The 26,776-nt window shown below is 44.2% G+C and overlaps 1 protein-coding gene across 10 annotated transcripts in view; it reads right to left on the reverse strand.

The window, feature by feature from the left end:
• Window positions 1-26,776, reverse strand: part of syne2b (spectrin repeat containing, nuclear envelope 2b) — a 99,461-nt gene that overhangs the window by 49,770 nt on the left and 22,915 nt on the right. For all 10 annotated transcript variants that reach the window (XM_047812660.1, XM_047812659.1, XM_047812665.1 and 7 more), the window contains 34 exons: window positions 26,148-26,743; window positions 25,900-26,055; window positions 25,658-25,808; window positions 24,138-24,296; window positions 23,843-24,010; window positions 23,634-23,735; window positions 23,310-23,513; window positions 21,855-22,065; window positions 21,664-21,776; window positions 21,354-21,559; window positions 21,165-21,272; window positions 20,199-20,484; window positions 19,786-20,115; window positions 19,381-19,701; window positions 18,918-19,247; window positions 18,500-18,835; window positions 17,415-17,593; window positions 16,925-17,240; window positions 16,664-16,828; window positions 15,958-16,302; window positions 15,721-15,857; window positions 15,495-15,636; window positions 14,659-14,832; window positions 13,844-13,921; window positions 8,663-13,705; window positions 7,458-7,655; window positions 7,170-7,325; window positions 6,810-7,081; window positions 4,593-6,657; window positions 4,166-4,500; window positions 3,940-4,084; window positions 3,645-3,845; window positions 1,986-2,233; window positions 1,616-1,775 (listed from right to left, as the gene is read on the reverse strand). In XM_047812660.1, the coding sequence (XP_047668616.1) occupies window positions 1,616-1,775; window positions 1,986-2,233; window positions 3,645-3,845; window positions 3,940-4,084; window positions 4,166-4,500; window positions 4,593-6,657; window positions 6,810-7,081; window positions 7,170-7,325; window positions 7,458-7,655; window positions 8,663-13,705; window positions 13,844-13,921; window positions 14,659-14,832; window positions 15,495-15,636; window positions 15,721-15,857; window positions 15,958-16,302; window positions 16,664-16,828; window positions 16,925-17,240; window positions 17,415-17,593; window positions 18,500-18,835; window positions 18,918-19,247; window positions 19,381-19,701; window positions 19,786-20,115; window positions 20,199-20,484; window positions 21,165-21,272; window positions 21,354-21,559; window positions 21,664-21,776; window positions 21,855-22,065; window positions 23,310-23,513; window positions 23,634-23,735; window positions 23,843-24,010; window positions 24,138-24,296; window positions 25,658-25,808; window positions 25,900-26,055; window positions 26,148-26,743 (14,136 nt within the window). The remainder of the gene's footprint in view (window positions 1-1,615; window positions 1,776-1,985; window positions 2,234-3,644; window positions 3,846-3,939; window positions 4,085-4,165; window positions 4,501-4,592; window positions 6,658-6,809; window positions 7,082-7,169; window positions 7,326-7,457; window positions 7,656-8,662; window positions 13,706-13,843; window positions 13,922-14,658; window positions 14,833-15,494; window positions 15,637-15,720; window positions 15,858-15,957; window positions 16,303-16,663; window positions 16,829-16,924; window positions 17,241-17,414; window positions 17,594-18,499; window positions 18,836-18,917; window positions 19,248-19,380; window positions 19,702-19,785; window positions 20,116-20,198; window positions 20,485-21,164; window positions 21,273-21,353; window positions 21,560-21,663; window positions 21,777-21,854; window positions 22,066-23,309; window positions 23,514-23,633; window positions 23,736-23,842; window positions 24,011-24,137; window positions 24,297-25,657; window positions 25,809-25,899; window positions 26,056-26,147; window positions 26,744-26,776) is intronic.

Consider the following 26,776-nt stretch of genomic DNA (forward strand, 5'->3'; position numbering starts at 1 on the left):
CGATGACATCACGTGTCCTTAGGGTCAGGCTCGGAAAATCCGCTCGTAAGGAAAAAACACGAAGGTATCGGAACTCGTTTGTGTGTGTGTGTGTGTGTTTGTGTGTGTGTATCGATACCCATTTCTAATATTTGCAGCCGGCTCAATATGACTGCACTGCAGGAAACAGTGGGAACATAATAACCGAGTTGTTTAGCCTGTGGTACTTTTATACAATAGGAAGAAACTGTGAGATGGGGAAGATACACTGGGAAGGAAACAGTGACGTTCAGTTTCAGAGAGACAAAGGGGCTTTTTACACCTGGTCACTTCCTGCGTTTTCTGTGATCCGATATCTATCCGATGGTAAAAAGACCAGGTCTAAATGCCCTCCGAAACGTTTTGGAGACGGATATAAATCCGATGGTACAAACCCCTTCAGGAGGTGGTCTGGGACGCGTTTCAGATGAAACTGGACAGGTGTAAATGAATGTGGTTGTTCAAGCCACATACGTCAGCGCTATACTCCTCCCAAACGGAAGTACGTCACTCGCAGGTGATCTTTCACCCAGGCGTCTCGTCGGGTCTTAAAGCGTGCTGCTGCCGCCAGCGAAAACGCAGCAAACAGTAAATGCTGTTTTTTTTATAACATAAACGTCGTAACCAGTTTTTTCGTCTTCTTTTTGATCGCGTTCTGAAAACCACGTACACCAAAACGTGTTCCGCTTCAATTACCCAAGAAATGAAGTAAAATATATTAGCATTTTGGGCGGGAGTAGAAAGATCGGATCGACATCCGATTCGCCGAGACGCGTTTATGTGGCCTGATGTAAATGGAACAGTTTTAACAAATCAGATAGCTATCGGATCAGAGAACACACACGAAGTGACTACGAAAATTCAAAGCTGCATACTTTGGATTATCCAGACCGTATCTGGCATCATAAAAATGTTTACTCGAAAGCAAGCCGTATTTAGACCGAACGACGCCTCGGAAGAGTTACCACATTATTTACACCATGAAACATAAAACTGCCACGACTGCTTCCAGGAGCACTTCTCCAAAGAAACTAAACATCACTAGTGGAGCGTATTGTTACAAAGCGGCTTTACAGAAATCTGGATGCAGAGTAATGTATTGAAGAAAGGAGGGGCCGGGAAAATCTTCCTGAGATGACACAAGGAAGAAAACGTGCTGAAAGTTGTGAGAAAGTTCAGGTTCATTGCGAGCAGACTGTGAATCAAAGAGGATTAGGATTAGGGTATGGGTTAGGGTTTGAACGTGAGCCGTCTCTCAAATCGAATTAAGCCACAAAAAAAACACCCCCCAAAAAAAACAATGGAAAAATTAGCAAACTAAAACAGAGATTAATGATATTCTAACACTCCAACATCTGGATATTGTGTTTTTCAGAAATTTGGCAACCTAACAGCAGGTCTTATTTATTTACTCTGTACTAAAAGACGTTGAAATATACGGTTGGTCTCCTTCCTAAAGATGTGTAGAAATTGACCGGTCCGTTATAATTACTGAATTTATACGGACGCCGGCACTTTTCCCTCGGTGACGACTTATGTATGTCTGACATTGGAAGGTGTGCATTTACTCGAACATTACAATTTTTTTTTTAACAACCTGCAGTCGTTCGGCTTTGGGCGCTCGCTCCAGCTCTGACGGCAGAGTCCCTGCTGATACAAGCCATTCCTGGATCCCTCGCAGCTCCTCGCGCACCTTCGTCCTCTCGTCCATCTCCGCCTGCGCCGCCTTATGACCCTGAGCGCTACGTGACTTTAGACTGCGAGACGTAAAGATCTGGTCATTTACGTTGACATTAAAATAAAAAAAAAAGAAAGAAAGAAAGACAAAAGCACGTACTTGCACAGCCAAATGAACACGTGCAGATTTGGCCTTCGTTATTACGGTTCAGCGTAACAGTTGCTAACTATTTCTACCGCTATTTCAATTTCTAACATTATTAACAAAGCATAAAATGGTGACTTCTGACCTGTGATAGCGCTCTTGCATGGTCCGGAGATCCTGACAAAGCGGAACGGGTTCGGCTCGTTCCGTCCTCAGTAGCCTGACGACACGCAGTTCCAGTGCACACAGAGCTCGATGCTCGCAGTCCAGTCTGTCCTGGTACGGGGACCAAAACCGCAGCAGCTCCGAAAGCTCCTCGGCAGTAGCTTTCTCTCTGCCGCTCTGTGGGAAAGCTGCCTCTATCCGCTCTAGGACGGATGACGCTTTCTCCATCTGTGGAGCAAACGTCCGGTATACAATCATCTGGACAAATAGAGCCAAGCACTTTTTTGTGAAGAACTTGATTCCTCGTCACTTTCTGTCTTATGTGATTAGCAAAACGTTCACTAAACTAAACCAAACCGAACAATTGATTAAACGCTGCAAATAAACTGTTATTAGTTGATTGTTGATGCTGATGTATGGCATTCACTAAATTCCAGGGGTTTCGTTACCACGACGTAAAGTGGGTGTGTTTCTGGAGGTCTTGGAAAAACGCCCTCTTTCAAAAAAAAAAAACCCACAACAAAACAGCATACTACTGTATGAAGGACAAAACAGTCATACAGGTAGATTTATTTTAGAAAACAAAAAAACAACAACCAAAAACTACGGTTAGGGTTAGGATTAGGGTTAGAATATCAAATAGGCCACGCCTACCCGATGATGCAATATCTGTTACGCTGTTCTGAAATCCCTGGAAATAAGTGTCTGCCGCTGGTGTATGCACTGCCATACTGTCTTGATTTCAATTTGTTTTATGAAAGAGAACTCAGTGTAGAAATGTGGATGTTGCCAGCATCCTTGAACGGGAATTCTGACCCGTCCAGACCGCTCCGAGTTCAGCCTTGTCTGAGTACAGTGGATGCGGTATAATGTACATTATTTAGTGAACAGCTAATCAAACCAGACACTAGCTACACGGCTATAGATATTAGGTCAAAAAGGAGAAATTTCAAAGACAGACCAACTCTTTTTTATGTACTGATTAAAATCAGTGACAACATCGCTAGTTTAGAGAAGAAAACTTTGTTACTATGCAACGTTACCTTAAAGGTGGGGTCTGCGATATTTAAGAAACTGCGTTGGGCCACCAAACAAAACAAAAATCTTAACGCTGTTGACTACACAGAACGCGGTTGTAGCTGCCTCTCTACATTACTACGATAGAAAAGAGGTGTTATTTGTGTAGTAACAGCGTTTAGCTCAGGAGTTATTGACTCGGGAAACTCCAACCTGTGAATATGTGGCCGACTTCCTGCTCCTTCAGTTCTCTCCAGCGCTGGAAAGCTGATCCTATATTAACACGTCCTACTTCTTGTCCTTATCGTAACTCTTTCTTCTCTTTCTTTCTTTGTTTTTATCCTCCATGTCGATGTTAAAACCGCTTTCTGCTAATGTCACACACACGCACCGAACACTCTCTCCGCCCATATCGACAAGCCCCGCCCTTTTATGCCCATTGGCTACACGTTTGTTTTGATTTTTGCTTTGTTTGTCGTCCCGACTCGGAGGTTTCTGAAGCATTTCTCAAATATCGGAGACCCCACCTTTAAATCTCTAGGAGCCACAGTTCACAGTCCTCGAGTTACAGAATTCGATTGAAACTTCTCGTGACATCAGACTGAGACGTTACGTAACTTACACTCGTTTTGATGCGGATCCATTCCTCTCCCCTCCATGCTGAGTGGGCGAGCAGATCTCTGGTGCATCGACGTAGTCTGGCCACGTGACCCCAGAGGGAGTTTACGGCGTCGTCCCTGTTGCTACGGCAACCCTGCACCGGACACCATTCTTTCAGCTCGTCCAGTTTTCCGGACAGAGTCTCGACGTCTTTAACTAGTGTCTGAACAGCCGAGGGGAGAAAAAAACGTGTTTGCTTTTTAACACCATATATAATCTCTTATCCGCTAATTTGCACGCCACAAACACTTCCCTACTTTAAGCGTCTCTTTCTGGTCGAGGTAGTCCGTCTGAGATGTGATTTTTTTACAGGCGCAATCCGCCAGGGTTGTTTCTGCATCCCGGACACGTCGGCACAGCTCTTCGTATAACACGCGGGTGCTTCTTTGGCTGTTAACACACCTTACAGGGCAAAGGGATATTACAGTATTAATTTTTTTAATCTAGGACCAAAAAAATATAAAAACGTTATTTATTATATACCTCTCTAATGCTTCTTGTCTCAGCTGGGCCTGGGCCTTAAGAGTGGACATTCGCACCAAGAGGCACCCTAGAATCTCAACTTGTAACTGTTTGACCTTCTGCTCGGAAAATAATGGACTGAAGGGAGAAAAACTCTGAGTTTCGGTGAGACGGGATTGGAATTCGTCGTCTAAAGACAAGAGGGCTTGCTGAATGTCTTTTAGCCTTTCAGAGCAGCTCCTTGGTGAGCAGAGAGACAAAAGAAGAACAGATTCGGTCCTCTGGAGGAACTGACTGGCACTTCTGACTCCTCTGAAATAGTTTTTCAGTGATTCCTTGGCTTTGGACAGGTCCGTCTAGGAAAATATGTGCATTTACAAAGTGTATATTTAACTCTTATTTTATTTTTAAAGCATTATAGTTTGGATTCTATTCTGTTCTTACTTACCAGTCTTTGGTCACATTGGTCAAGGACACTTTTGGCCAATTCCGCAATGCTTTGTGAATGACGAGACCCCTGCTGGTGTCCGTTTTTCTGTTCCAAAACCTCTAAAACCCGCATTCTGGCTTCAACGTTCTTCTGAAGCTTGAGAAGCTTTCTGAGCTCGTCGTCGACAGCTTCCTGGTTAAACTCCACCTCACAGGTCTTATCCAGCACCTGAGAAGCCTCTTTGAGGAAACTGTGTACCACTCTTTGCTCCGAGAGATAATTTACATCTTTTAGAACGTCCAATTCCACAATCCGGAGGATATTTTGAACGGCCGTCTCCCAAGTGTTAAAAGTCTCAAGGTTTTGTTTGAGCCTCTCTCGTTCGGTCGTTAGCTGGGACGGATAAAGGTCTGGTGAGATGTTCAGAAGTTCGTCTGATGCCTCCTTGTACATAAGCTTGATTAGCGGAATCTGGGTGAGAAGAGACTGGCAGATCTTATAGCGTTCCTCTTTGCCGATGCTTTCGTCTTTCGTCTTCGGGACGTAAAGCTCGAGATTTTCTCGGAGGTCCTCCACACGCTGCTTGAGGCTGAGGAACCGCTCATGGATTTGAGATTTAATACGAAAAGTATTCATTTTATGATGGAGCTCAGAGATTACACATAGTAGCTCTCTCCTCCTGCCTTCTGCTGAAGTGTTTATTTGTTCAACCTGAAACTTGTGTTCTACTAGTATGCGCTTGATCGGCTCAATGGCATCCAGAGAGTCCTTAGTAATGGGAAATGTGTGTCCTTTCATGTCTATTATCATTTCTCTCAGTTTCTGCTCTAACAAAGACATTTTCTGTTCGGATAACTCCCGGTTTTGTAATACATCTTTTATCTCCAGGATGGAGGATTTCTCATAATTGATGATGCCCTTTATATCTTCCTGGAGCTTGCTAAGTTTTTCATACAGCCATGCATTCTCAGAAATGCTAAGCTCAGAGGTAATGTCTTTACTCTTCATCTGCAAAGCCTCTGCGATCCCGGAGTGTTTTTCTGCCTCTTGGAGCGTATCCTGACTCTGACGTAACCTCTGATCAAGATCTGCTGCGCTCAAGCTTCGGAAATCCTCTCTGTTCAGAGATTCCTTATGGAGGTGGGACTGAATCCAGGAATCGACTTCGGTTATCTGCTCTGAAATCTTTTCCCGAGTCTGAAGACTTAACTGAATTTCTTCCATAGCAGCAGCTATTCTTTCTTCAGTAGATTTTGACAAACTTGCCAATAACTCCAAAAGGGAAGTGACCACAGGAACATCTGCTCTGTCAAGATCTGGGATCATCTCGGTTACCTCCTTGGTCAGAGTGGATAACTGTATCTGCTTAGACGTCATATCTGAATTCAGCATCTTCAAGTCTTTTATTTGCCGATGGACTTCTTCTGGAAGCAGAGAAACCTTCCTTTCTCTGTTCTCAATGTCATACTGTGTCTTCTTGGCCCAAGCTATTGCTTCTGTTATCACTTTGACAATTTTGACCATGCTTGGGTTGTTGCTGGTCGGCAATGAAAACTCCAACTCTTCGCCAATCAGATCTATGTGATCTTTGACACTCCATAAACCTTGCTGTATGTTATACACCTCGGTCTTGAAATTACAACTTTGCGAGAGAGCTTCAAAGTTTTCCTGGATGTCAAAATATCTTTGTTTGGCAGCTGTGAGCTCAGCACCGAGTCCGATCGTTTCTTGCACTCTCTTGCTATCTCGTGCAGAAGACGGAATCCAATGTGATTCCAAGATCTTATGACAGTTCTCCAAATGTTCTTTCAACGTATTAATGTCCTCCAGAAGGTCAAAACTCTCTTTGGTGTATGTGCTGACTTTATGCAAGCTTTTCTCAGCAGATCTCTCCAGCGCCATCCATTCGCTCTGCAAGACGCTCTGTTGTGAGAGTGCCGCTGCTCTCTCGGGCTGGCTGAGGTGGGGTGATAGCTGCGAATGTGTCTGGATCAGCTCTCCGAGAACCGTCCTCTCCTGTTCCATAGTCCTGAGGAATGAGCGCAGTCTCTGCTCCTCGACAAAGCTGCTTTCGACTGGGCACCTTCCGATGCATGGTTCAAAAAAGAGAAAATTGGGCGGCGACGTTTTGTCGGCGGTTACGGAATAGGTACGCTTTTAATTTGCGAATTAGTTGTATTTGTTGTAGTTGTTTTGACGGTCAATAGAATACAAAAACAAAGATAGAATACTTACATTTTCAAAGACTCCAGTTCACCCACCATTTTCTCAAGAGTAGCTCTGGCTTTCTGCAATTGTCTGTCGTAGTCAATCACCAACTGCAACTGGGCCTCCTTAGTGTGCACGGTGCCAGATGCGTCCCACAACGCCTCTGTCCACCGGCAACTCAGTCTCTGCATAGCCTCGGGGTCGTTAGCTGATCTGGTGACAAGAGTGCTGACCTCGCCGTTAATGTGAGCTTGCTTTGAGATTGAGGAAACTTGCTGCTGAGCTCTCTGTCTGCAAAGCTGATCCATAAAGCCAAACATTTACAAACAATGGTCCGAGCGTGTGAATAAAAAAAAGATTAAAAGTCCGGCTATGCTGTAAACTCACCTCAGCCTCTTCTACTTGTTTGGCCATATCTGTAGGGTTGAGCACAGCGGGGCTGTTACGACAACTCAGTATGCAAAACACCAATCTGGTCATCTGGGCTTCGAGGTCAGCCTCAGAGGTACTGAGAATGCCCATAGGATCTTCATAAGGCCTGCTCTGTGGTCACGAAAAAAAACACAAAAAGGAAGGTGACTAAATCTAAGTGATTGGACTGCATGCATGTGATATTAGTTGTGTGGTCTTGTCAAACCACCGGATACGCAAAAATAGAGCCGCTCTGATGGGTACCTCAATCAGCAGGCTGTTTGGTCTCGTCTTAGACATCTTTTCAATCTCTGTGAAAATCTTATTCGTTGTAGCACCGAGTGGTTCTTCTTCTTTGTCGTCTTCTTGTTCTTGTTCGAATGCTTCTGGCACATCGATACCTTTTGCAACTGAGGATTCCTGATCCATGATTTCTGATTTGTCTGAAACTTTTATTTGTGCCTTCGATTTAAAGAAACGACAATATCATTAAATGTGATGTGGTAAAAACCATGCAGTGATTAGTGAGCTTATGCCCCTTTTCCACCAGAAAGAACCGGGTGCTGGTTCAGAGCTAGCGCTGGTGCTGGTTCAAAGTTGGTTCCACTGGCGAACCTTCTAAGAACCGGTTTGCCTTTCCATCGGTTAGAGGGCGTCACAGATCCGAGTCTGACGTCACTGTATACGTGTCACGTTTACCAGCAACGTTAGCGCAGCAGCGACAAACACAAACACAACATCAACAATGGCGGATGTTGCTTTACTGTTAATGCTCATGGCTTTGTGAACCTACATCGGCATCCAAACGTGTCCGTGTAATCTGTATAAACGGAGGTTGTGATGGAGAACGTACATAACGTTATTTTATCATTAACACAGAAAAAAGTTAGCCTTAGCATGTAGCTACTTAGCACGTGTGCTGATAATTGATCAAATTGTGGTAAAGTGAAAGTGTATTAAACATTAAACATTAGTATAATTAAGGCGCTAACATTATCAAAGGCACTAACAGTAGCCCCGCCCACAGCCCCACCCACAGCCCCTGACACAATTCAAGCGGTTCTTAAGTTCTTAAGACCAGCAACATTTTGGTGCTACTCAAGAACCACTTTTCCTGGTTCGGAGCCGGTGCTTTGGCGGTCGAAACAAAAAGAACTGGTTCTAAATTAGGCTCCGAACCAGCGCTCAAACTGCCTCGGTGGTATAGGGGCATTAGAGAAGTTTAGGTGTAGTCACCATGCAGAAACAATTCAAGATGTTAACATGTTGGATATTGTGCAATTCTAGTCCAGCTATGCCAACGTTTCTAGTATCTGCCTAAAACACCTTTTTCCTGCCTAAAACACCTTTAGTATAGATGAGAATTCCTCATCTATACTAATTCTCTTCACGCAGACATTATGCATCATGCAACAAAGAACAAGCTCCAATGCAGGCACATCTTTCACATGCATGCAATTTCCTGTTACCTCAACCACACTTTCGATCTCAGTCAAGCCCTTTGTACGGTCCATGCCCGAAGCATTGCAGAACTCCTTCTCGGGTTGCTCGTCTTCTTGTTTAATCGGTGGTTGAACCTCAACCCTTTTTTCTATGTCTCCTGTTTTCTGGACTGGTTGGATGGATGGTTCTTGTACGTTAGCTGGAATTATATCGAGACCAACTGTAACCGTTTCCTTCTCTTGGCCTATCGGTGCGATTTGTGAAGGTAGAGGTTCTTCGGGTTGTGTGCTAATAGATGACACTTTAATATTTTCGTGCTCTGCTTTGTTATTCTCTTCCCTTAGAGCTGGTTCAATCGTACCACCATCCTCTAACCCAGATTGAGAAATTTCAGTGGGCTTCATCGGTGTCTCTTCCGGCACATGGGGTTTCGGGACCACTGAAGAAATATTGCTTTCGCCTTCACTTGCTGCTTGTTCCAGTGGTGGAGTAATTTTGTCTTCAGCACTCTGTTGTCTCACAGTCTCATACACATCAGTGCTGCTACCCTCCACTTGTTTAGGTCTGGTTTCATCCACATTTCTACTATGTCCCCTACTTGTTAGACTGGTGGATTCTTCTAGCTTCTCCTCCACTTCTTGCTTGTTTTCAATGATGGACTTGTCACTTTCAGCTTGAATTCCTTCTTGTTCCACTAGTTTAACAAGATCCTCCTCGACAGCACTCGCCGGTCTCACCGTGTTATCCAAATCGATGCTGCTGGAAATTTCTCTCTCCATTTGTACATTTACATTTTCATCCACAGTTCTGCTCTCTATCCTTCTAGTTGGACTTATGGGTTTTCCCAGAATCTCCACCATTTTTTGGGTTTTATCAATAACAGAAACGTCACTTTCAGCCTGGCTTGCGTCTTGTACGACTAACTGCGTCTGTATAGGAAGATCCGCCTCATCGGCGCTCTCTGGTCTGAAAGTCTCGTCCAAAACATTGACGAAAATATTACTCTCCATTTGTTTAGGTACAGTTTCATCCACACTTATGCTATCTCTCCTTCTTGTAGGAGTTATGGGTTTTTTCAGTTTTCCCTCCATTTCTTGGGTTTTAGCAATGGTGGAAAGGTCACTTTGAGCTTGTAACCCTGGAGGAGTCTGTATTACCATAATCTCCTCTTCTGCAGCAGTTTTGTCCAAATGAATACTTGAAAATTCACCCTCTGCTTGATTAGGTACAATTTCACCCATTGTCCTGCTATCTTGCCCGTGTGTCAGAAGTATGGGTTTCACCAGCGTTTCCTCTGGTGGAGATGGTTTCACAAGAGCTTCTTCGGCAGCTCTGTCTTGTGTCCCAAAGGTCTCCAAATCGCTGCTGACAGAAATTTCACCGGCCGCTACATCACTCAAATTATTGCTCTCTCTCCTTCTTGTTGGTGGAGTAAGCTCCCCCAGTGTCTTATCTATTTCTTGGGGCATCAAAACAACTGAAATAATATCATCACTTTCATCTTCAATTGCTTTTCTCAATGATGGCGTTGGTTTAATGACTCGCACTTCACTAATGTTCTCTAAATCGTAGCTGCTAGAAATTGTGCCAGCTACTGTATCGCTCATATCTGTGCTCTCTCTTCTTCTTGTTGGAGGTGTGGGTTTTAACAACGTCGCTTCTGTTTCTTGGGTTTCTGAAACTACGGAAGGATCGCTTTCAGCTGGAGTCGTTTTTTGTCTTGTCGTTGGAACTGGTTTCATTGTAAAGCCCTTTAGATTTTTCTCTTGTGTTACCGAGTTCTGCAGATCCATGGCTACTTTGTCGCTCACGTTTCTGCTATCTCTCCTTCTTGTCGGAGGTGTGGGTTTCACTGATGCCTCCTCCATTTCTTTGCTTTTCTCGACGATGGAAATGTCGCTTCCGGTGCGACTCAAAGTTTTTCGTCTAAAGGGTGGAGTTGGTTTTACGAGAGCCTCACCGACGCCTCTTTCCGGTGTCACCAAAACTGAATCCTCCAAATCACAGCTGCCATAAAGTCTACTGGCTGATGTATCGGTCATATTCCCACTATTTCTCCTTCTTACTGGTGGTGTGGGTTTCCATAATGTAGCTTCTGTTTCTTGGGATTTTCGTCTCATCGGTGGAGTTGGTTTTAGAAGAGGTTTATCCTGAGTCACCAAATCAGTGCTGCTGGAACATTTGATGGTCACTATGTCACTTATATTTCTGCTATCTCTCCTTCTGGTTGGAGGTGTGGGTTTCACTACCATCTCCGCCGCTTCATGGATTTTGGAGAGCACTGAAAAAGCGTCGCTTTCAATTTGACTCGAAACTTTCCGCCTCACCGGCGGAGTCGGTTTAATAAACGGCTCCTCGAGAGTGTTCTCTTGCGTCGGTATCTTCTCCAAATCGGTGCTTGTAGAAATTTTCCGGGCCATTTCTTCATACGCCTCGTCACTGAAGTTTCTACTGGCTCTCCTTCTTTCAGGAGGTGTTGGCTTCACTGACGTATCCTCCATTTTTTGGATTTGGCTTAGTAGACTTCCTTTTCGTCTTACTGTCGGGGTTGGTTTTTCCTCACCGGCGATACCCTGCATCACTGCCTTCTCCAATTCGGTGCTCTGCGGATTTTCACTGGCTGTTTCTTTAGACACGGTATCTCTCACACATCTGCTATCTTTTCTTCTTGTTGGAGGTGTGGGTTTAACCAATAAGTCTTCTGTTCCTCTGGGCATGGAGACCAGTGGCGTGATGAATTCACGTTCATCCTGGATTGATTTTCGTCTCACCGCTGGAGTTGTCTTGTCAACACGTTCCTCAACGGCTATCTCTTTTGTCCTTGCTTTGTCCAAATCACCGCTGTCTGACACTAGGTCAGTCACAACTCCGCTGTCTCTTCTTCTCGTTGGAGGTGTGGGTTTCACCGGTGTCTCCTCCATTTTTTGTCTTTTGGAGACCACCGAGGTGCCGTCACTTTCAATCTGACTTACTTTTTGCCTCAGTGGTGGAGTCGGTTTTATAAGAGGCTCCTCAACGACTACTGTTTCACTGGACTTCTCCGGTTCGGGTTGTTGATACCCTGCCCTCTCTTTACGCCTTCTTTCTGGTGTGGTTGTAGAATCGAGAACCAGTGACAGTCTTTCAGCTACTACTGTCTCCTTATGTGTTCTGTCTGGTGGAGGGTGAAGAATACCTTCCGGTGGTAACTGGATTTCCTCGAGTTCGTATCGGTGAATAGTTGGTACAGGAAGAGGTGCTTCTTCACAACGGACATCAGAACTGACTGACAAACTTTCTGTTGCCTTAGATCGTCTGGCCGGTGGGGTTGGTTCAGTTTCACCTTTCACTGTTGTACTTTTTGCGCTCTCAAATTCCACAATGACCTTATCCACATCTTGCACTAGTTTGTCCTCACAACTACAGGGTAACCCATCTAGTTTCCTTCTAGCAGGTACCCCCATGATCTCTAATGTCTCCGACTGTTTCTTAGCATTCCACGTTACTCTCTCGCTGTCTTCGGTCGCGGCCGACTCTTTACCGACTACTTGTTCGATGTTTTCCATAACTTCAAGTTCAGAATCGCCTGTTCCTCTTCCACCGGTTTTACTTGTAGCAGTATCCAGTGCTGGTACATTTGTCTCAGCAGCTGGTTCTTGGCGTACTTCTAGTCCTCCATTTCTTTCCAGGATCATGTATCTTCGTTGGATCTCTTGAGGACCATTATTCACGGTCCAGTGTTCAAGAGGTTCCACCCCTCTCTGGACCTCCTGTGGACCATTGTTAGTTGTCCGGGTTCCTTCTCTCTCGTAATTTGTGGCATTTGAGATTTGAGTCTCAGTTCTATCAATGTTTCCTTCAGAGGGCTGACTTGAATTAGTGGAATCAATAACATCCGTGACAATTTCCCTTTCTTGTTGATCCGGAGACGTATGACCGTCAAATCGTTTTCTCGCCTCATCTGACGTATCCGATGTTCCTATTCGGTGAGACAAAGCGCCATCGCAGCCAGTGTGTGAAGATAAATACATTTTCCCTGAATTAGGGTCAGTCATACCAGGGACCTCAGTAGAATGAATATGTACTGTGTCTGTATCAAGAATCAGTGCAGCTATTTTCTTTTTTGGCATTTTACCTTCCTCGGGCAAAAGATCAAAGGTATCAGAAGTTAATGACCAGTTCCTATTTGCTTCCTCGACTGCATCAGATTTTTGCTCAAGACTCTGAGCATATGTTCTACACCCGTCATGTCCACTTGATTCCTCTACTTTTCTTTCTAACGATGTCTCAGCATCACGGAGTTCTTGCATCCTTATTTTCATCTCCATCTCAATTTCTCCTTCACTTTTTCCTGGATCGACGGCACAAACATCCGGCTCTTGTACTTTGTCAGACTGCACAGCCAAAGCCGTGGTTGAGAAAGGGACGGTTTTAGGTTTATCTCGGTCGATACGTAGCGCTGTCAGCGACCGATCGGGTGTGGGAAAGTCTACGTCGTCTGAGATCTCCTCGATGAGATCTGCGTCTGTAGCTGTGGGGACAGGAGTGTTAAGTTGAAATTCTCTTTCCTCTAAGCTCTTAGATGGTTTTATTCTCTCTGTATCAAACTCTAAAACATCAGCTTGATGAGAGAGACTTTCGGACGCAGCGACATCCGTGAGTTGTTCTTGCTTAGATGTCGTAGCCGGCGTTGTGGTAGGTGGATCATCTTTTCCGAATTCGGCCGCGCGCTCGTCTACTGCGAACAACGGTGGCTGTTCTTCAGTGGGAGATTCTGGCAATAACTCTTTATTAACCGTCATAGAAACCTCACCGTCTCCTGATTTTTGTCCGAGTGCCATAGTCAGCATGGCCTCTGATGGATTATCAGCTAGAAAATCATCTCCCGCTAAAGTTTCCAGTGGCCGTTCTGACTTTGCTGGAGTTTCTTCGGTGGTCGACACGGCGACATCTCTACGTACTTCTTCAAAAGTCTCAACCGCCGGCCCTTTAGAACTGCCCGCTGGAGCAGGTAAAATATCTTGAGGCTTTGACAAATTAAGCTCGACCTTTATGGAAGTATCCGGTTTTCTGGGCCATTCACAGGAAACCTGCCATGATGCCACACAACAAAGAGAAAATCTAAATAATGTTTAAATGTCTAAAGCGATTAAAGATGAAGAAGCTGCAAACACCAATACTAGACAATCTAATGAGCTGAAATTCATGAATACTCATTTCTGCTTTACCTCTGAGACCGAATGACTGGTTCGTGTTTCCGCTGACATCGTAAGAGCTTTACTTTTCCTCCTTTCCTCCTCCAGATCCTGGATCACGTAAAGCAAAATACGTGAATTATACTGTACACATTTACGGTGATACCGATAAAGTCACTATTATAAGAAAAGTCTTCCTCTGAATTCCGTATCCATGATGTATTACGTTATATAACATATTACGCTTTAGGACCGTATAATTGTTCATGAGTGCTTCTTTTATTAATGACACGAATAGCGTTACATTATAATGTCAGTACACAAAAAAGCTGTACACTGTAAGGCAGTAAGGCACTATAGCAGCTGGTATGGTTTATTTATTCAGTTATAACTCGCTATAATGAATCATAACGTGCACATTTGCAGCATCACTTAAATCTGTAATGGCCTGACATGTTATACGTATGTTATAATGACATATATATTCCGTGTAACATATTACACTCGGACTGTTATATTGTTTTAGAGCAATACATAATGTGACCACAATATTCTTATAAAGAGCCATTACGAAGTAATTTACGCAAATGATAAGGAGTGATAATAATTGCCATTAAACATTTATTTGATATTTATGATGCATCCTTTTGAACACATTATGACACCTGTACTAGAGCCTATGCTACAGAACCTTAATAGAAGTTATAATGTGTTGAAATCTCATTCGTGTTTAATAAAAAATCTTACACATAATAACAACTGAGCGTTTATAAACATGTATGCATACATTACATATACCTACTTCATGGAAAGAGTTAGCTGAAGATTGAGCAAATGAAAATGTTCACCTGGAGCCTCTGCTGAAGCTGATTAATGAGTGTGTCTGCTTCCTTTAATGCATTTGACGCGTCTCTCTCCAGTTTGTCGGTGAGTTCTCGACCTAGACAGTCTCTGAGCAGCTGTTTATGAGACACTGCCTCCTGCAGGTTCTCATGCAGCTCTGCACCTTCCTCTATCATAGCCTGAAAAAAAAAAAATGATTGAAATGTGTTTTATATTTTTAATTATGAAATGTCTGAGCTGTAGTACTGCACACTAGAAGTCTTCACGGGTCCACTTAGACCCGAAAACCCGAGGTCCGACTCGAGACACGAACGGGTTCGGGTCTAAAAGTTTCACGTGTGCCTCGGACACGGGTCGGGGCTAATAATAGCGGCGTCGAGTCTCGGGTAATTTAAAATGAATGTGTTTTTACCCAACGGACCCGAAAAGACACGAACTCGTGTGTGTGTGTGCATCGACTCGAGTCCTTTCCAACCTCTCCTCTGTTTGCCAAGACCGCTTGCGACATGTGGCTGGTGACGTGTGGCTGGCGCTAAGCTAATTCTCCTTGAAACAGGCCCGTCAATCCATTTTTAATCCACGCTGTAGCGGTTACTTTAGTGTAGAGTTACGCAACATTCGGGTCCAGTCGGGTTTAAAAAAAATTGCCAACGGGTCGAGTCAAATTTTTTCGGGTTTGTCTCGGGTCGGGTCTTTCTTAAAAAATAAATAAATAAATAAATAAATAAATAGATAGATAGATAAATATAAATTATGCACGTCGATTCGGGTCACTTCGGGTCGGGTGCATTTCTTTAGACCCGAGAAGACCTCTAGTGCACACACAGTAACATGTATAAACCTGAACGGTGCACACGGAGTCTGAAAAAGCCTGTGTTTGTGTTGACTGGGTCCAGGAACGCAGGGCCTGCAGTACATTTCTCATACAGCGCATGACGCTGTCAGCGCAGTCGTCCTTTCGTTCGGACAGCTTGGTTTGCAGTCTAAAAATGAAGCGGAACTGATTACACGCGATTCTTTAGTACCTTTAAGAACCTTTATGATGAAAAGATGACGAATGATGGTACCTGCAGTACTGCTGGGTCACCGTGTTTACAAGAGAATTTACATTTGGAGGAAGAGCCTCGTCAGGTGGAACCGTGCAAACAGCCTGCTGCAGAGCACGGACTTGGCACTCTATTTTCTCCAGCTCCTTTTCACAGGTCTAAAAAAAAAAACAAAAAAACAAAAAAAAAAAACAAATGAAGGTGAGAATTTTGGGGGAAAAAAGATTTTAATATCGAATGTAAAGATGTGTTCAGGACCTTCAGGATTTTGGAGTTTTCCTCCACTTGGCTAATTTTCTTGTTTCCTTCTACGAATCCCAGACATTCCTGTGCTCTTAGATCATTCAGAATGCTCTCAGCCTGTGCTCTGAAACTCTCTGCTCTTTCGGCTATCTTCAGCTCGATGTCAGCCAATCTGGTCTCGCACACAATAAGCCTCTCGTTTATTTCCCTCTCAGAGGCGGCGCGAAGGTCGTGGAGGTGGCCGGTTTCTAAGGTCAGAGCATCGCGACCCCCTGTAGTGCACAAGTTGATCAGGGCCTCTTTAGCCATGTCTAGCTCTCTCATTTCTCTCTCTTCCCTCTTCACTGTCTGAAGAAGAGCCTGAATCATGATGGGGAGAAGAAAAAAAATAAAAGTTTAGTCAGATGAAGCACATAAACAAACAAACAAACAAACAAACAAACAAATAAATGGACAATCCACCGAATGATTCGTTCATCAACAAATCGGTCGATGTTTATTGAAAACACATGGAGATATTTTCACAGGAAAATCTAATTAACAAATTGACAAGTTAATAACAGAAATGCTAAACACATCACGACATATTCCCTAACCCTAAGGTTGTGGGTTCGAGTCTCGGGCCGGCAATACCACGACTGACTCACGTTTCACCTATATATTTATATATATATATTCAATATTTGTGGACCTTTGTTTTCCCTACACGTATTATACTAACCTTTAAAGTGTTGATAGATCCCTGTAACCCATAGCGATCAGTGGGCAGAGATCCAAAACCTTTGACTTGCTCTCTCAGCCAGTCCTGAGCGGCACTGTGCTGTTCCACCAGCTGAGCGCAGTTTCGTTCTGTGCAAATACCCTCCTCTAAACTCTCAGACAATTCCTGAATATACCAAAAAAAAAAAACCCGAAATAGAAATTTCTCTCCATGACACAGAAACTTTGTGCTAAATGCTTCACAAAACTTCACAGATCTTACCATTAAATCTTTGATTAACCCAGGGACGCACTCCTCCATGGCTGTCCAAGATGGATCCGTCCAGCTGGGGTCCCTTGTGAGCTGGCTCATCTCTCGGCCCAGGGCTCTGAGAGCAGACAGGGTAGTTCTCAGAGACCTCACCTTGTCTAGAAGAGCCGTAGCTTGCTCCAGTGCATGCCTGCGGTCCCCTAACCCGGGCCAGGGGAAGCGGCGAGGCAGTGCTGCTATCTGCTGCTTCAGCTGCTCCACACGAGACTGGGTCTGCTGTCTTTGGCACTGACATGAAACCAGACGCTCCACCACGCTCCTCAAAAGGCTGGAGATCAGAAAAATGTTTTAGCAAGTTATAGCATGACTGAGGTGCCATTTATTTGTGCACTACATAAAAATATATACGACGCATATAAAACAAAGGTAAATGCCATTATAACTGGAAGTTGTCATGTACATATTAAATATTATCATCAATATGCGCTATTGGCTTGCAGACCTGTTCAACTCTTGAGCGTTCTGGAGAACTTCTTTCCATTCTTCTTCTAAGGACTTCAGGTCCTGCACGAGGCTGAGTCTCGTTTGTTTATCGAGATCTTCCCGACCGCACAGACTCTCCGCTTGTCTTTTTAGAGAGGACATCTTGCAGTTTCCTTCGGGTCGAAGGGTCAGAATAGCCTGAGTGATATTAGAGATAATATATTAACTAATATTACTCTGAGACACAGCTGATAAATCTGCTAATTATTCAATGAATTTTATGTGTTATCGGTTTAAAGGTGGGGTCTCCGTCGTTTGAGAAATGCTTCAGAAAACAGAGTCGGGACGACAAACAAAACAAATACGAAACTTACGTGTAGCCAATGAGCGGTAAGGGGCGGGGCTTGTGAAAATGCGGCGGAGAGAGTTTTCACTGCGCGTGTGTGACATTAGCAGAAAGCGGTTTTAACATTGACATGGAGGATAAAAACAAAGAAAGAAAGAGAAGAAAGACTTACGATAAGGACAAGAAGTAGGACGTGTTAATATAGGATCAGCTTTCCAGCGCTGGAGAGAACTGAAGGAGCAGGAAGTTGGCCACATATTCACAGGTTGGAGTTTCCCGAGTCAATAACTCCTGAGCTAAACGCTGTTACTACACAAATAACACCTCTTTACTATCGTAGTAATGTAGAGAGGCAGCTACAACCGCGTTTTGTGTAGTAACAGCGTTTAGCTCAGGAGTTATCGACTCGGGAAACTCCGACCTGTGAATATGTGGCCGACTTTACTTAAGACGCCGAGGTGCTTTTTTCCTTCTCGATAGGTGAGTAACGTTGGTTTTGCTTTGTTACACAGAACTAATATATGCCTTTGTCCTTTACATGATTATGCTTGTGTGGCATTTTTGCTTGTTTGTTTATCTACAATCGTATTGTTCTTCCCTTCAGCTATGATAAAGACACGTTTCTGTTAGTCGCCTGGGTTACGTATGTATGTGTGGGCGGAGCTATCGATACAGGGGTGGGACCCGTTTGGGTTAGGGGCGTGTTTGTTTTGGTGACAAACTTTAACTGAAACCTATCCAGTGTCCTTGTTACTCACTTGGGCTTTGCTCAACCTTTCCTCTATTTGCTCTTGGGTGCCATGAGTGCTTTTGCCCAACGAAACCAAGTCTTTCTTCAACTCTTCGACCCAGGACTGTGTCGTCTTTTCTTCAGATCGAAAACTTTCAAGCTCCTTAGAGAGGGAATCCTGAAGCTCGAGCTGATTATTGTGCTCTTTGGCAATTTCCGTTAACATTCTCAGCTTGTCCTGAACATCCTGAAGCGTCTGCTGGACGGATTCCTTCCTGCTTTCGTCCAGCTTTGCGCACAGATTCGCTGCTTTACTACTCAAAGCGGCCACCTTCGAGTCTGCCTCGATCAAGTTCTCCACGACCTGACGGTGAAAACGAAAGATCCGAGTGAAACTATACATTTGGGACCTCATCTCATTACTCATTAAAATAGCAGTAAATTACCTGTGATGGAACAAGCGTCTCATGGAGAGAAGCGCTTTTGTCCGGTGATCCAAACCGCTCCTGCAAGTCTATGACCCAAGTTTGGAAGATTTCTGCTTGGGAATTAAAATCGTGAAGCTCCTTATCGAGAGCGACCCGGATTTCCGTGTCGTTCCTCAGGATTTGTGCAAGATCAAGCACTTCTCTCCACTCCTCTTCTAAGGCTCTCTGAGCCTGTTGTACGGAAAGCCTAGTGTCGTCTTCAAGCCCTTCACAAGTACACACACGCTCACCTGTATGCTTAAGGGCAGCAAGTTTGGAGTCACCCTCTGGACCATGGGCCAAAAGCTTCTGTGGTTTATAAAAAGAAATATATAAATATTTATTTTCTCTGTATTTCCGTACACAGATTTTTAAGCGCATAAATAATATACAAAAAGTCAAAATATAAGATATAGTACAGAAATATTAACACTTTCTGAACCTGAGCTTGGTTAAGTATCTCCTCGGCTGGAGCAGCTTGATGTTTGGATTGCAGGGTGGCTTTCAGCTCTCTGATCCAAGCTCGTGTGCTTTCCAGCTGATCTTCGAAGCTCTTCAGTTCCTCGGAGAGAAAATCTTCACGCTCGATCTGGTCCTTTATTTCCCATGCAGTCTGCAGGACCCTTGTCCATGCCTCCTCCGTCTCTCTTTGTCTTCGTTCGATGCTCGGTCTCTTCCTCTCCTCGTGCGCACATACGCTCTCTCCCTTTTTTCTTAAAGCTTCCAATTTTGCGTCTCCTTCGTGTTTCAGACTCAGGAACTCCTAGAATAAAATAAAATTTTAAGACCAGATATTTTGAACGTCCAGACAATGCTAACATCTTCAGCCACCATGTCCTGAACCTACCTGCAGCCTGATGTGCCTTTCATTTATTGGAGTCTCTTTGTTAAGAAAGTCCAGCTTTCGCGTTTGTTCGTCCACCCACGATCGGATATCCTTCTCCTGATCCTGGAGATCTTGTAGTTCCTTTAGAAGAGTTTGTTGGAGCTTAGCCTGAGCTTCGATCTGCTGCGCTGAATCCAGAACGTTTTGCCATTCCTCGTCTATATTTCTCAGCGTTCCGATTAGTTCCCGTCGCGTGCTTTCTTCCAGTTCTTCACGAGCACGCAGGCTCTCGCCGTCCACCTTCAAAACTGCCATCTTGGAGTCGCCCTCGACACGTAGGTCTAAAACAGCCTGACACCACAGCGTGAAATTCTTTACATGTTCTACATGAAATTTAATATAGATACTGAACCTCAGTCAGCTGTGCTTTGTACCTGAGTCTGCAGGAGCTTTTCCTCTGCTGGACACTTTTTGTCTTTGTCCAGTGATTCCAGACTCTGTTTTACGTTTTTCACCCAAGTCCTGGTGATTTCCTCGTTAATATAAAAAGTATCTATCTCCTTCTCCAAGGATTTATGGATTTCAGATTGCTTCTCCAAGCGAATTCCAAGACTGTGGTACTGATCCACCAGGGACTCGCTGTCTCTGAGCACAGGGTCTCCTCTTAATCCCTTCAGTCTTATGGACGCTAACAAGTCGCCGAATGCCTCGATGCGTCCGCTAGACGGTAACGAAATGTGAAGAATATTGACTGGAAAATGATCGAGAAACGTCTAGAAACTTGTGAATTAGTTATGTTTGTGTTAGCGTTCTAAACGCACGGGTATTTAGAAAGGTGTAGGACTGAGTAAGTTTTTGCTTTGATATATAATTTAAAAGAGGTGCTGTAGTTCCTTCTCAGAATAGATTCACTCACTCATTCATTTTTTACCGCTTATTCGAACTTCTCGGGTCACGGGGAGACTGTGATATTCTCAGGCGTCATCAGACGGAGTGCCAACTCATCACAGGGCACACACACTCTCATTCACTCACACACACACTACGGACAATTTTCCAGAGATGCCAATCAACCTACCATGCATGTCTTTGGACCGGGGGAGGAAACCGGAGTACCCGGAGGAAACCCCCGAGGCACGGGGAGAACATGCAAACTCCACACACACAAGGTGGAAATGGGAATCGAACCCCCGACCCTGGAGGTGTGAGGTGAACCTGCTAACCACTAAGCCACCCCTAGGCTGATATCACTTTATTATTATTATTATTATTTACTAGTAACTAACTGGTATCAAATCAGTATTGCTATCAATGCATTTGTCAAGGTAACTACAGACAGTTTTGAGATATATATATAGATATATAGAGACATTTTAAAAATGTGGTATGACCTGAGTTACCTTTCCTTAAGAAAATCCTCATGAACTTGTCTGAACTTTTCCCATGGCGCTGGTAGCGTCTCTCTCTGCCGCAGCCAATCTTGTAAATGGTCGTGTTCTGCTTGCAAGCTATTTTTAAAGAATGCATATTAACTAGAGCGCTTTTATGTTTTATGACTGAAGGACATACAGTATTGGTAAGAACCTGACCTGTTGAGCTTGATCAGGATGTCCTCCAGCTGTTTGTGGCGTCCCTGACAGTGAGCCTGCAGTGTGGTCAGCTCTCCCTCCTGCTCCTGCTGCCAGGCACACAGTTCAGCATGGGCTTTAGCAGGAACTTCTTCCTGACCTCTCTTCTCCAAAGCCGTCTTCACCTGGGCCAGTCGATGGTCGCCTTCTTCGGAAATCAGGAAATCCTACGAAACGTCAGAGCATCTTCAGGGATCGTTTTCTCAGATATAACAGCGCTGTTGAATTCTCAAGTCAGATCGGTCGGGTGTTGGATCACGAGTTTGCTTACGTGTAGTCTCTGCATGGACGCCTCCACGTCCTCCCTCGTCTCAGGGTTCTCGAAACACTCGTTGACGGCAAGCTGTGTGTCCTGTAGCCAGTCCTCGAACATCTGGCACTCATCTGCAAAGGAAAGAACAGTTAAGAAAAAAGAAAAAAAAAGAGAGAGAGAGGAAATACCCAGAACTGAAAAACGAGTACCTTTAATAGACTGGACCAGAGCACTTTTCTCTCTCTGTTCTTTCTTTTGACTGATGAACTCCCGAGTCACCGCGATGTTATCTTTGAGGCGCTTGCTTTTGTCGGACAGTTCCTGTAGCGCCTGTGGGGCGGTCACGCTGGACACGAGTTCCACTTCCTTCGTCAGAGAGTCGGCCTCTTCTTCTTGATCCAGCAACTGATCAGAAAGATCCTACGGAGGATTTCACAGAAAGTCCGCGATCGATAGTTAAGGCTTCAGAGTCGGTCCGATCCCAAAAAAATAATTTGTCAAGCACAATGCGGTTTAGATGCATGTGGAGTGAAGCGCCTCAATAAGTGAAGCAGATAACTCATTCATTCATTCATTCATTCATTTTCTACCGCTTTTATCCGAACTACCTCGGGTCACGGGGAGCCTGTGCCTATCTCAGGCGTCATCGGGCATCAAGGCAGGATACACCCTGGACGGAGTGCCAACCCATCACAGGGCACACACACACACACACTCTCATTCACACACACACTCACACACTACGGACAATTTTCCAGAGATGCCAATCAACCTACCATGCATGTCTTTGGACCGGGGGAGGAAACCGGAGTACCCGGAGGAAACCCCCGAGGCACGGGGAGAACATGCAAACTCCGCACACACAAGGCGGAGGCGGGAATCAAACCCCGACCCTGGAGGTGTGAGGCGAACGTGCTAACCACTAAGCCACCGTGCCCCCCAGCAGATAACTCAAAAAGGAAAAACTAGAAAAGTGCACACAAAAAGAAAATACAGTAATACCTCGAGATACGAGTTTAATTCGTTCCGTGACTTTGCTCGTATCTCAAAGCAATTTTCTCTGTTTAAATTAATCCGAATCCCATTAATCCGATCGCATAATTCCGCTCCGGTTGTTTTGTTTTATGTGTTTTAATATGAAAAATTTACAGTACTTGTATTTATAAATGACAAATATTGTATAAAAAACATACAGTAATAAAAGAGAATGTTAAAAAAAACTGGTTTTACTATAAAGTGTATTGTTTACCTTGGAGATCAGACGACTCGAGCTAAAGGAAGATGCGCACGGGGTTGAGGGAGGAGTAAACAGGCGGAGGAGTTAGGAGGAATTACGCTTTTGTACGCTTTTCCTACTTTACACTTAAATGGAACTTAACTAAACTTCACTAAAATTCTCTGAACTGAACTCAATTGCTATAATTTCTGTTTTCTTTACATTAATGCTCGTATCTCGAAAATTTTTGCGTATCTCACACATCACAGCTCGTATCTCAAAAAAAAAATCAGTGCACTGGTATTCTCGAGGTATCGCTGTAAAGGAAAGATTTTTACATTAACACTATATACATTTTTTTGGGCTGGGATTCTGAAGCTTAATGGACACTAATCATCTAACCGGAAGCATTTTCCACTATATGGGAAAAAAAAAAACACACACACACCTGTAGATGCTGTTGCAGCATCTCTCTGCTGTCGGCACACAGCATCCTCACTGAGGAGTGAATTCTTTGGATGGCTGTCTGACAAGCGTCGGCCCTCTGCAGGAGACGTTCTCGTACGCTCAGGAGCTCCTGGAAGACGTCGGTACGGCTGTCGAAAAGCTCCTTCACCTGCTCCGTCTTCTTCCTCAGAGAAGTCTCCAAGACCTGAGGACATGTATTAGTTTCTGAGAAACAGATCTGACAACTGACAAAAAAAATAAATAAAAAGACACCGGAGGACATAGAGAAGAAAAACCATTAATTTTGTTTATTAGGTGAAATAACCTGTAGCTCCAGTGGAGGCTCTTTGCCCTGCAGCAGCTCCTGGATCTCCATCGACTTCCTGAGAAACTGTTCGATGCTCCGTTCCTGCTTCTGAATTTCATCCTTACGTACGTAAAACGTAAAATAACGTTGCAAGTGATTAGTAAAGCATTAATGGAAAAAAAAAAAACGAATTCTCTTATCGTACAACAAGAAGGAGATTTCCAAACCTTCATTTCGAAGACCTCTTTCTCGCTGCTGAATGAGTGAGACTCTGCAAAGAGACTCAGTTTAGCGGTCGTCCAAACCTCTAACTCTTCTCCGAGAATAAGCTGCTTCTCCCACACCTCCAAACCCATGCGCAGGCTGTCTAGGTAGCTGTCTGTCTTCTCTGAGACCTTTTGAAGGCACACAAAAACAAAGTAAACCTTCACAATGGAATCTTCGGCACGGAAAAGACTTTTACGTGTCTAGGTTTTAATATTAAAAAGAGAGGATGATGGACTTGTGTTAAAACCCCCTTACATCCAGCCAGGAGTCTACCAGAGCATCTGCCTCGGCTTCAAATGGAGTTTCTGAGCAGTCTGGGAGTTTCTTTAGCTGAGACTGCAGCTGCCTACACACGGCCCTGAACTCCTCGATCTTAGGTCCGAGGCCATTCAGGTCCTCCTTTATCCCGCACACCTAAATATTTCATTATTAGTCACATTTTACTGTTCGTACGCCACAGTTATAATTCTGAACACAGTATTTAAAACAAATATACATTCTATAAAGGAGTCACGACTACACTATTTAAAGGTGGGGTCTCCGTCGTTTGAGAAATGCTTCAGAGAACCGAGTCGGGACGACAAACTAAACAAGAACAAAACAAAAGTGTAGCCGATGAGCAGAAAGGGGCGTGTCTTGTCGATATGGGCGGAGAGAGTGTTCAGTGCGCGTGTGTGACATTAGCAGAAAGCGGTTTTAACATCGACATGGAGGATAAAAACAAAGAAAGAGAAGAAAGACTTATGATAAGGACAAGAAGTAGGACGTGTTAATATAGGATCAGCTTTCCAGCGCTGGAGAGAACTGAAGGAGCAGGAAGTTGGCCACATATTCACAGGTTGGAGTTTCCCGAGTCAATAACTCCTGAGCTAAACGCTGTTACTACACAAATAACACCTCTTTTCTATCGTAGTAATGTAGAGAGGCAGCTACAACCACGTTTTGTGTAGTAACAGCGTTTAGCTCAGGAGTTATCGACTCGGGAAACTCCGACCTGTGAATATGTGGCCGACTTTACTTAAGACGCCGAGGCGCTTTTTTCCTTCTCGATAGGTGAGTAACGTTGGTTTTGCTTTGTTACACAGAACTAATATATGCCTTTGTCCTTTACATCATTATGCTTGTGTGGCATTTTTGCTTGTTTGTTTATCTACAATCGTATTGTTCTTCCCTTCAGCTATGATAAAGACACGTTTCCGTTAGTCATCTGGGTTACGTATGTATGTGTGGGCGGAGCTATCGATACAGGGGTGGGACCCGTTTGGGTTAGGGGCGTGTTTGTTTTGGTGATTTCAAATGTCAACATTGGCTTTCAAACAACGGAGACCTCACCTTTACTATACAACTCACAGGGAAAGAACTATTTACTACTACTTTTAAATGTTTACAGTATTATGTTGTTGGCCAATTATTCAATTCAATTCAAGTTTATTTGTATAGAGCTTTTTACAATAGACATTGTCTCAAAGCAGCTTTACAGAACATAAACATAGAGCAGAAGGTAAACATAATTAATGATAAAGGAAATAACGAATAATAAAAGAAATAAGAATTAACAGAATAAAAATTCTAGATTATTATTAGATATATATAATTATATAAAATTACAGTTTAAAATAATCGCTGTTTACTGTTTCAACATATTTATAGGATTCATAAATGAATTATGATGAATAAATATAAGATAACGTTATTTATTATTCATTACTTAAAAATGATCGGCTTCTGATTTAAGTGTATTTAAACGTTTCTCTGGGATGTGTACGTCGACCCACCCTGGCTATGAGGCGCTGGAGGCTGTCTTTACTCATGTACGACGCCTGCTCGCTGATGGTTTGCTCCGCCCTCTGAAGGATGCTGCCCAGGAAAGACCGACAGCTCTGAAACTTCTTCAACAGGTCCATCAGGGTGCTGCAGTGTTCTTGCCTGTCACACACATCACACTTCAACATCAATTGGCAGCTTTTAAACTGTAAAAAGAATTTAAGCTAGCTGTCGTCATGTCGTTTTGTGTCACCTTTCAGCGACAGCTCTCTCCGTCTCCTCCCAAGCGGTCTCCATCTCATCACGCTGCTCTGTGTTTGGAAATAGTTTTGAAGCTGTTTCCCTAATACTCTCGTATTCCGGACGGAGAGACTTCATCTGCATCTCCAGATCCGACAAAGCACGAATCCTACCGAACACACAAAAGGCGCTCGCTTAGGATGATAAAACCAAAACCATCTCCTTAAACAGCCTACATAGATTGCACAAAACAGTCCTCACCTGTGCTGCACAGCCGGCATGGTGGGCTCCTTTAACCCCTGCTTCTCTGCCGCCCCCTGTAACTTCCTCACCTCTGCCAGCAGAGTCTTCTTCCTCATCCCGAGTCCCTTGCTCTGCTGCTCTTGCTGAAGTTCTTCCTGCCGGATAATGAGCTTGTCATCGACGTCCTCCACTTTCTGCACCAGGACCGCCACCATATCCAGACAGGTCACAGAGTTTCCCTCTTGTGTCACCACCATTTGGGCTCCTCCAAGGAGCTGGTCCAGCTGTGGTGCTTTATCACTTAGGCTTGTTGCTCCTTTTCTGACCAGAGCTAACTTGGTCCTGCTGTCTTGCAGTGCGGTCACATCAGCAGAGGGGGCGCTATGCATAAATAAGACATCCTGATCCAAAGTGTGCAGCGATACGAGGAAGCGGTCTAGGGCACGCGCTGCCGCCTCGCTCTTGCGTACTTGCTGCCGGAGACGATCCAGGCTGGATCGGTGCTTCAGCACCAGTTGTGTGAGGGGAGAGCGGTCACGTAGGTCCAGGTGGCTCGGTTCTGAGTCAAAACGAGCGAGGCGGTCCATCTGCGTCTGTATGCTCTCATCCAAGTCCTGTGATGGACACAATTACACAACACTCTTAGT

The sequence above is a fragment of the Tachysurus fulvidraco genome, chromosome 4 (genome assembly GCF_022655615.1).
Source record: "Tachysurus fulvidraco isolate hzauxx_2018 chromosome 4, HZAU_PFXX_2.0, whole genome shotgun sequence".
NCBI classification, from domain to species: domain Eukaryota; kingdom Metazoa; phylum Chordata; class Actinopteri; order Siluriformes; family Bagridae; genus Tachysurus; species Tachysurus fulvidraco.